Source organism: Dendroctonus ponderosae, unplaced genomic scaffold, assembly GCF_020466585.1.
Source record: "Dendroctonus ponderosae isolate FM_Combo_2020 unplaced genomic scaffold, Dpon_F_20191213v2 Dpon_F_20191213_1, whole genome shotgun sequence".
NCBI lineage: Eukaryota > Metazoa > Arthropoda > Insecta > Coleoptera > Curculionidae > Dendroctonus > Dendroctonus ponderosae.
In genome coordinates, this window is record NW_026017110.1 from 13,764,805 (window position 1) to 13,775,740 (window position 10,936).

Here is a 10,936-nt window from a genome sequence, read left to right on the forward strand (position 1 = left end):
AATATGCTACCAATTAAACATGGAACAATTTCAAAATAATGCTTAATAAGAAAGTTGAAATTCGATCTTCAACTGTTAATATCTTCTAGAAATTTTCGAAAAAAAATATTTCAATATTTTTCTCGTAATCCTCCAGGGAGCCTCTATCACCCCTTAAAAGGAATGACGCCAATTTCGAATCACCCTGTATGCAACCAACCAAACCAGAAGTATATTTCACATTTATCCAATATTTTTACTCTGTTTGAACGGTTGTGGCAATTTCAGTAAAATGGAAATTTTGCTGAATCTGGATCAGTTGGGTTGCAATAATTGAATGTGACAAATTTTTATTATACAGTTGGATACGTTGCGAGAGTTTATTTTCTTTAAAAATCCGGCAATAACATCAATTTATTTTATTGTGCTTTGAAGCGAAGACTCCAGAAAACGGAGCATTAGAGTGATCGTTTTCATTTACGATAACTGCAATGTGTTTGTTATCAGATTGGCTCTTGTTTTAGGTTTCCAATTAATTTTCGTCGTACTCGCAAATTCAGAAAGTTAATTTTTCCACATTTCTTAAACCGTGACCTTAACATTTAGGACCACAAGAGTGTGATCTATTAAAAGCAGCTTTACTGAAAAAAGACGAAAATTAAGCAAAATATGAGCACGAGTGACATATTTCCCATAACATAACATATGTTTTGCCACCACAATATAGCATTGGAAACAACCACGCAATCAGATCTGTTTATTTTATTCTGATTAAAAGTAACGGAAAAGTAGACATATCTATATTTTGCGTTTCCATTATTTACGCGAAGCTGCTTGCTGTTTTATGCCTGTATATGCATAATGGAAAGCATATTAACTCAAAAAGTATCCCAAAGTAGCTTTTCTTTCTCAAATGTTTTTCTTCAAACTTTTCGAAAAAAACAAACTAGGATTTATACAGGCTCAGTAATACAATCGGAATCAGTTTCGTATGAAGCAAACCTCATATAAGCAAAAAGGAGGCATGTATGGCTTAAAAAATTCGCATAGCTTGAACTTTTTTGATTCTAAAAAATACATACTTGCAATAAAGTATTTTTTAAGTTCGATAATTATTGCAACCAAAAAATGCTTTATCTAGTACACTGATTAGTTCCTTGTAGTATATTTTCGTTTTATTATCACGGATGTAACAGAACCTTTCTTTTTTGTAACTTAGGCTTAATTTGAGCATTTAAATAAAAGATTACGTCTAATATTGTCATGGAAATTAATGTTACTTCGTCTGTGTTATTAAGTGTTAATAACATTTTTCGGTTTACCAAAAGGGAGCGGAATTACTGTAGTGAAAACTTGAAGCAGCAAATTGTCATCAAACGGTTATACTTAAAGGTCGGATACTAAAACCAATTAACTTTAAGGCAAGATTACTTTCCTGCACGCTTCCCTGCTTTCCAACAAAAATCAGTTGCAAAATATTTTAATCTCCGTCAGTGAATTTCTTGGGCAAATTAAAATAGCTTCTTGTATTTGAGCAAAATCAAACCGACAATTTCAAATGTTTGCTGGCTAAAGAAATTAAGTCTGTGAAAGATCTGGATATAATTACGATGGCAAATCGAAAGGGAGCAATTTTTAACCTCGACAGAAAAGTCATAAAGCTTGTTCAAAATCATCAGGTTGTTTAATAAGCAGATACATTAATCAGAATGCATTGTAATCGACTTAAAAATTTGTTTTAGGTAAACTAAAATGTTGATTAAATATTCTAATATCTTACAGTAATACACGGTTTTAAGCCAAGTGGTTGTAATACATAGAAATATGTCATCAATAATACATTAATAAAGGAAAGGTTTAACAATGATAGCTAAAAATGATATACAGCTTCTAGGGAATGTAGGGGGAAAACAATTCATCACCAAGAAATTACAGAGTGTTACAGTTTGCGCTAAAAATAAGATTTAATGATTGTTATCAAACAGCTGGAGACCTCAAATGATGAAAAGAAAAACATTCGTTGCAAACTGACTCTATAACATTGATTTTTCTTTGTTAGTCTGCAGGAAACTTTAAACTGGTAATTTCTAATGGTGTGTAAGTACTAAATGCTGTCACTAAGCAGTCCATCTGCTTTGTTGCCCAGTTGTCGACTTACATTTTCAAAGAATGGAAGAGTTTTAAAAGGTCTCCAGTTTTTTAAATCTTGTAACAATTTTCAACATTGCTGCTAGAGTCGATTTCTTATTACCTACAAGTTAGCGACTACCAATCAATAGTTACTGAAAAATTTCCTTGTGTTTGATCGTTTATTTAGTTGGCTTAAGCTTACTTAAATGTTGTAATTAAATAATAATTTAAAACATATTTATAAATATCTAGGGGAGATATAAATTGGTTGGCATTTGGTTTCCTGGCTGATGTATAATCAAAGGCTACAGTCAGTTCAGCGTATAATGCTAAGAAGCCAACTTTGTTGTAAAAAGCGGCAAAAAGGTCAAAAAAGTATTAAAACAAATTATTTTTTTCTGCGTTTATGAGTGAATTGCTTGAATTTTTAACGCTCTATACATATAGATATAGCTATCGGGAAAAAATCGGACCACATCTGAATCTTTGAAGCACTCAGTCAATAAAATAAAAAATGTTAAAAACTCTAAAAGTAAATGTGCATTGGCTTATCAGACAATATGTGATATTACTAGACCGCTATAACTTTTTTCATTTGATGAAAACACTTTTTCAAGATTTCCATATTTCACGGAATATGCCGACTTAACGATTAAATCTGACATCAAGATTTTATCTGCTTCACTTGAACAAACTCTCGTTTCCTAATTATTCCAGTATTATTGATGCAATGTACAGAGTTTGCTTTTGGTAACCATTAGGCAGTACAACCTGTCCATTCGGCATCAAATATTTGTTGAAATACTGTCACTACCTAAAGCTATGCGCTGTGGTAATGCTATAAATCAACTCGATTGTGGATTGAAAATTAATTACTGAAATGAGAGGACCTCGGGTTCGGCTTTAGCTCATTTAGCAAGATGTAATTGCAGTCATTTAAAAGGTCACGGCTTTGAGAGTGGATTATTTATAGAAGTGGGCTGGATTCTCGCTCAGGAAGATTTTTGTTTTTCGGAATAGAGCACTGCCTACACGAAGTTCAAATAAGTATCTGCGAAATCCTTATCTTGAGGCATTCGTAAAATTTTGGGACGGTTTTTGGTTGCGTCGTTCTTAAAAACAACTAGTGTTTTCAGGCAGGATTGAATAAAATAATCTGCACCTTGAAACTATGTTTTCATTAATAACATCACGTATTATCTGCCATTTTGTTCATAGGTGAACGAACGCGGTAGGAGAAACTGAAAATCGAATACATCAATTTTCTGATGAGGATCGTTAGGAAAAAATTGAAAAAATTGCATGTATTTAAACGCATATTTTAATATTAAACCGACTTCCTAGGGCACCAGGAATTTCACTTTAGTGGTGGATTCTATTTATCAATTATTAAGGTCTAGTTAAATTAGTAAATAATACAAACATGTCCAGTTAGTTGACAGTGGTGCAAATACCAACCAAGTTTATGTGGTCTCTAGCTATAAGCGTTTTGTTGAGGAAACTGATCACCGCATTTAATCGTGATTTTTTAAGTCGTAATAAATTGCAATCAGCATTACAATAAAACAATTGCTTTATCCAAATTTATTCATCAAATCTATGGTATTTGTTTCTGGAGTTTTTATAGCCGGTAAACTATCATGAGCCTCTGGTAGCTAAAATAATTTAAATTGTTTCCACAATTTCGCAAATGTTTTAGTTCGGATATCATGAACCTTTTTGTTTTATAAATCAAACACGTTTAAAGCAGTTCTCGCATTATAGTAGATTTTAGCAAATTTCAGGGCAGTTTGAAGCAGAAAATTAATTATGAACGCATTTCATAGCTAAAGCTACATCAAAAATATATTTAGTGCTACTTACCTTTTCTTGAGTAAATTTAATGAATTTTAATTTATGTAACCATTTTTTGTCAGAATAGATGATCATGTATTTGTCCAGTTCACCGAAAATGAGATAATCTTATTAATAGTTGACGTGGGCGAAAAAGGCGCTTGGTCAAAAAATTTCGGGAAACTGAAAAAACAAAAATTTTTAATAGAAAAATGTTTTGCTCTGTACTCCACTATTTTTGCCAAAAATATCGCCTCTGCAAGTGTTGGTGTAGTTCTTATTATCTCGCCGTCTCCTTACGAAGGTTGGCGATATAAATGGCCAGTGTGGTCTTGTTAACAGCTGCTGGCAAAATCTCCGTGGATATACGTCTAAACCACCTGCGGATGGATGTTCTTCAGTTATGACTTCTGACGTCTTCCGATGGATCTTTTTCTCTTAATCTTTCCTTCGATGATGAGTTTTAAGATTTCGTATTGGCTGCCCCTCATAATATGTTCAATATACTGCGTTTCCCTATCTTTTATCGCTTGTAGCAGTTGCTGTCCTTTGTTCGTACGTCTTAGAACTTCGATATTGGTTATCTTCTGTGTCCAAGAAATTTTGAGCATGCGTGGATAGAGATACTTCTCAAATGCATCGATTCTCTTCTCCGTTATGGGATCAAGGGTCCAGCTCTCACTGCCGTATAGAAGGACAGAGAACACAGCAACGGAGCATGCATGTCCTGAGCTCCACGCTTAATTCCAATCTAGTAAAGAGCTTCTTCATACCAGTGAAGACCTTCCTCGCCTGTTCTATTTTGTATCTGATTTCACTTTAGGCTCAGAGTCCTGGTCTATCTAGCACCTCGTGCCCAGGTATTTAAACGTGGATACCTGCTCTACATCTTTGTTTTTTATGGTCAAGGTTATATTTCTTTGTGTTGTAGTTCAGTTGGTATAAATACAAATTCGAAAAAATATCCAGCAAGTGATGATGTTGTCGGAATTTATTTCAAAAATGTAAAGCGCTTTTTCAGTCTGTATTCTACTATTGAAAAATATTTAAGTCACGTTGTATGTCTCAGACAGCCACATATTATAAATTGTATATACTTCAAATTATCTAACTGCAATAGAATCGATTAATCAGTTTTATAAGAAAAACTATGAAGTTTAGCGCAACATCAACCCAGGTTTAGAAACATTTCAATATACTGGAAGTTTGTTCAAAACCAGAAATTTTCTAATTTTTTGACGCGCCGATATAATAAGAGCTTAGCGGATAATCTTTCTGTAGCATATTATGCGTTTGCTTAATAAGAGAGAGGATGCCAAAGGAATCAATTTAATATGTGAAATCCATTTAGAAAAAAAATGCTTAATAAAATCATTGGCTTTGTAACTTTGAAACCTGCATTTGGACGTTTATTAGTCCACAGTATCTTTTCCCGATAGTGGTCTCGCTCTGTTGCCCGGCTCGCATCTTTCCTGATTACGTATCATAAAGTTCCATAGGTATCGGTATACTTCACCAAAAGTTCGTTAAGAGTGCATCTGCTGTAAAAATTTGTTGGAAAAGTTTTGAAAACCCATATACTTGGAAAGCATAAAATGAAGTAAATCACAACATTCTCATTACTGCAGTGCACAGTTGGAATTTTATTTATAATCTACGTACCAATTTTGAGATTAACGTAGCAGGATATTTATATTTGTCGGGTACGGAGGATTTTGAAATTGATCATTAGCGTTTGAAATAATTTTTTTGATAGGAATATTAGTGGCATCTTCAATTGCAGGCAAAATACAATATCCATAAATGGGTCGATATTTATATAATATAATTCGAAGAAATTTATCAACAAATTTATGCTGGAAAGTAAATTTGTCTCATTCATAAAAAAGCATCAGTTGATTCGCTGGTCTATTAAAAGTGCGCTGAAAGTCAATGATTACTCACACCAGTTAACGGGATCATTAGCGAAGCTGGCTGGCAGTATGCAGGCGCGTGCTACGAAATTTGCGTTTATATCAAAAGTGGTATTAGCATATATTAAAATATGTGTGATGAGGAAAAAAACTACATAAAGCCTTCACAAGTCAAATATATCCGGCTTGCTAGGCAGATGTGAATAATGCTAGCAGATATATGCAGTTTGTCGATTATTCGGTACAGAGCGCAGCTGAAAATTGAGTCAGCCGCATCTCTTTATTCATCTCATGTCCATCAGGCTGCCGGCTAATAAATCCTACAGCACAGTATTATTGTCAAATATGTTTATCTGCAAAAACCAGGGCCCGTGAAAGTCGTTTTCTCTTCACAGATAATCTGACGTGGGAATATACAAAAACTTCACATAAGCTTGGGAGAAGATTAATGTATCCAGATGGAGGATCACATCGAGATTTATTTTCACTGACATATCAGTATAAAGTTCAATAAAGTGTTAGCGTGAAAAAAATGTCAATAATTTGGAAGCATATGGAAAAAGTGTCTCATTAGAGCTGGATTGTTAGTATGTTGTTACGGAAAGTGAACTAAATCGAGAGAAAAGAAGGTGACGTCGAATGTGTGTCAGAGACAGGTAAATTATGGCAATGAGCCTGCCTTTGTTATAAAAAATTGCCCTTTGAGCTTAAATACCACAAAGAAAAACAGCGTTGGTTCAAAGGCCAGGAAAATTATTTTGGATCAAGTCGATGAATTTATAGTAGGAGAAGAGCTAGTTCTGTGTGATTCATTTGGTTCTTGCTTCAGTAAATTTTGCGTATGGCGTTATTTTGTTTTTCGTTTTATTTCTTACATAATGCGGAAGTAAAGAGCATGTTCATTTATTTGCTAATAAATTGCAACGCGTTTTAATTTGCTGGTCGAGATTTCAGAAAATAATAGGCACTGGCTAAAAAACAAAGTAAGTTTATGTAAAGGCTGCGGTTTATGCGTATTTGCTTTCCTATGCACATCTGGTTATGATAATAGTACTTTAATTTTCATCTGCTTTCAGAATAGAACTGCATCATTTGACGGTGGAAGTATTTATTGCGTACCTACAGAATATTATTGATCTGTAATTTTCAATGTTAGATCAGCAAAGTGTTTCAGCAAGATTTTCTAAGATAACGGTACATTTCAATTTAATGTGTTATGAGACACAATGTTAGATTTTATTCCGATCAAACTAGCTTTGCGTCTTCTACTTACACTTACTTGTTATGTCGTATTACTTTGGGTCAGTTTGGGATAGTTAGTTCGGATGGTTCGATTTAGCGAGTATCCAATGAACATTTTAAATAAACTGTTCAGCTGTGATCAACACCTCAAATTTAAGTGTTTAAAAGCCGAATTCTAAAACATGAATTCATCTGAAAACTTTAAAATAATTTTCCAGCCATACTACTCGACTCACTCATTTAAATGCAGATAAAAAATAATACATTTTTCTGTTGTTCTGAATGGTCTCGGTTGCTAAATATCTGAATAGCTTCATTAGGGGTGTCTTTCAATAGCAGGATTAGGCGACATGAGCGCCCTAATTGCATGATGATGCTGAAATACGATATGGCCTTATTCGGGATGGTGTGGTTATTGCGCGTGCGCGCCGAAATGAAGAGGTGCGCGAAGTGTCAGCGTCGTAACGAAAGAACAAGCCAACGTTCAGTCTCACGTGCCACCACTTTCTTCACTATAGATGGCGCTGTAACACCTAATTTGATTGCACCGAGTGTACCGGCAACTGAATCCACCACATTTTGTGAAGTTCATGGATTTGTATCTCCAGATGAAGGTGAGTGATGAAGCTATACCAATGTAAGAATAATTATTGGTATTTAAAGTAATTCTCCAAAGAATTTTCACACGTGGTTTAAAATGTAATTATTTGGACTTGTGAAATTACCTTCTTTTAGACAGTATGCACGATGGGTATTTCGCGCTCTTATTCGAAACGGCAAAACTTCGTCCTGTTATAAATCATTTTCGAATGCAAAATAAATGAAACAATAATTGTGGAAAAACGGAAAAGCAAAATGGCTCTATCGAATTTCGCGGTTAGGCTTGATTTTGCATTTTAATCGATCTGCTGCATTATAAATGCATAATCCGATTAAAATTACGAAGCGAACTTCAAATTAGGCCACATTTTAAATCAGTGCTCTCATATTTGACCGCTGAACTGTGAGTGCAGCAATTTATCAGATGCGCAAAATTGGGTCGACTCTCCGCTTATAAGTGTCATCAATCTGAAATCGTGAAAATCTGCTAATTACTTTTGAAACCTTTACTAATTATTTTTAATTTATGTTCATAAGAAGTATTAGATATATTTGCTTATCTGTGCACTTACTAATTCAATCAATTGGGTTATTTTTATGTATTTATGACGGCCTGGAAAATATAATTTATAATATATATCCTACTATTCTACTTCAGTTACTGATAATCTGGATCTATACAGGGCCGCGGATGAGCTTTTCAGCTGAATGTGCTTACAACTTAATTTTTTTTTTAATGAAAATGTCCATCAGAAAATGTAGAGAGTTGAACCATATTTACATGCGTACGGTATTAACTCTTTATTAGCAAATATAATTGAAGCTTCGAGGATTATAATGAACATTGACTCACATTTAATGAAAGTCGCGTTTATCGTACTCGATTTAACTTTGATAAACATTGTTTGCAAACACACGACATGCGGGGTTGATCTTAATTTATTCATATTATTTCAATGCATGTATTTAAGCCATTGTCAATATAATTTAAATTCAATTTGCCAAAGACACAAACATGTGTATCAAACCACATAGGTATGTTTGTTACAAATTTTTGTCCCTATGTTATAGCTATATCCTGCACGAGGCATCTGTTATTGTAGTTAAGACTTGTTCAACTTTTGGTCTGCTGAATCTAATGCAAAGCAGCCGTTCAACATCAACTGCGTATTTTTCTGATTATGGTAACGGTTATTGAACAGATTTGTTTGTTTTACGTTTAAGTTTAAATCTGCTTTTAACGGATTATGATCCAGCATAAAATTTTCTGCTTATTATGATTCTTGAAAAGGAATCATCCGCTTCATAAATAATACATATAAAAAATTTCGTTCTACATAGGAAGCAAATGCATATTCAAGTTGTTTTCAGGCCTTTTGTTTATGGGTTTCAGGAAAAAGCGGAAGCAATTTTCATGCTCGACGCTTGGAAATGAACGAATTTAAATATCTGAATTAAATAGCAAGTTATATCCATGTAGGACTCGGATGATGAAGCCTAATAAACGAAAATTAGATTGCCGAATTTCACTCGGTTATATTCTTCATCTATTTCAGTTTATGATTTTTTTTAGCCATCGCGTTTCTGGAAATTCTAACATGTCATGTTTTGCGTCTTATTTCCGGGTTGCTAATTTTGTCTCTTTGTGATTTTCCAAGCATACTTCGGTCCATCGTTCTTCGGGTTGCCTACAATTTTTTAGCAATCTTTTTGCTAAGGGACATCTACTCTGTAGGTGCACTCCGGTAATACGCAAGTGTCAAAAACTTTTCGTTTTAGGTTTATGCGAATATAATTATTTTTTAGGGTATATGTAAGTTGACCGAAAGCGGCCCATGCTAGTTGTGTTCTTCGTTTTATTTCAGCATCCTGGTTTGATTTCCTTAATCTGATGTCATGGTCGAAGTACACATAGTGTTCGACGTTTTCTATAATATGGTTCCGTATTGTTATGTTTGATAAATTTTAAGTTGTCTGGACTATATAGATGACTACGATTCTTCCTCTGCAGAATTTTCACATAGTCATCCATTCAGTTTTTTTTTTGGTAGATTGTAAATTAATTTAAGGCTAAAATTAAATTTACTAACTGATGAGCAGAAGATTCACAAATATATGTAGCAAAACGGCCAGAGCTGGAACCGCGATTTGCTAGAGATACATTTTTGGCTTAATTTTGATTGGCAATTGTACTTATTGTGCATACATTTATTAATGAGTCTAGTCCAATTACTAAAATATTTTACCTTATAATAAATAGCTGTTAGACTGATCAAAGTGGATCTATTGAACTCCATTCTTCCTCTTTTCTTTTGCTGTTTCCGGTGTTTGCTGTTTTTGCGTTTACCTGCAACCACCGTACCATCCAATCAGTATCGTCCAATGCTGCCTGCCGCATAAGTTTCGTTTAGACTTTCGAGTAAACCACCTCTGAATTTTAAAAGAATGCATGTTAAATGCGCGCAATGAATTTTCAATTGGAAAAATAAAAATCTTCCGATTAAAATTATTCATAATTTTATTAAATTGTCAGGGTATGAGATATCGAGTTTTGTGATGTTCCATAATAAGTATGACGATTGTGAATAGAATCCCCGGGAAATATTATTAGTTGAAGTACTATAATTAAGTAGATAAATTGTGATTTTCACCTTCAATCACATCATAGTTATTGACTGATGAGACAAATATGAGTTTTCAAATTTCATGTCATATGTTTCAGTGAAAACCGGGCTTTGTTGATTGAATTTAAATGATCAGAAATGCGTATGCATTAGTCTACTAGTCAATCATCGTCAAAGCCAACCTTGCAATGCTACCTATGCAATTACATTTTTCGATCAAATTGCAAATGTAGGCTTCTCCGCTGCAGTCATTTCCATAAAATGAAGTTAACCAATATTGATTTTCAGAAGATTGATTAGCTATGAGAATAGCACGAAAGCGTTAATTTACCACGTATTTTATCACGCAAATGTGCTTTTAATACATAAGAATGGTTTTATTTTCATATCAGATTTTAGTTATTATGAAGCACAATAACCAGGAATTGTGTACCTTCAACTAACGAGGTTTGAATATCACTTTTAAGCTGGTAGATTTAAGAAAATCGAACCGGGCAAATCCAATTTTAGGTAGTTTTGGGACCTATAATAAACTATATCAAAATATATAGGCTATATAAACGAAGTTATCAATAAAATAACCGTGGAAAAATATAAGAAGCCTCTTAAAAACAT

General features: G+C 33.7%; 1 protein-coding gene across 6 annotated transcripts in view; it reads left to right on the forward strand.

Moving 5' to 3' along the window:
* Nucleotides 1-10,936, forward strand: part of LOC109533899 (disks large 1 tumor suppressor protein) — a 476,297-nt gene that overhangs the window by 197,197 nt on the left and 268,164 nt on the right. For 5 of the 6 annotated variants that reach the window (XM_048670185.1, XM_048670184.1, XM_048670188.1 and 2 more), the window contains exon 1: nt 7,471-7,711. The exons of the other annotated variant lie outside the window; for it this stretch is intronic. In XM_048670185.1, the coding sequence (XP_048526142.1) occupies nt 7,471-7,711 (241 nt within the window). Of the gene's footprint in view, nt 1-7,470; nt 7,712-10,936 lie in introns of those variants that run through there. 6 annotated transcript variants of the gene reach the window in all.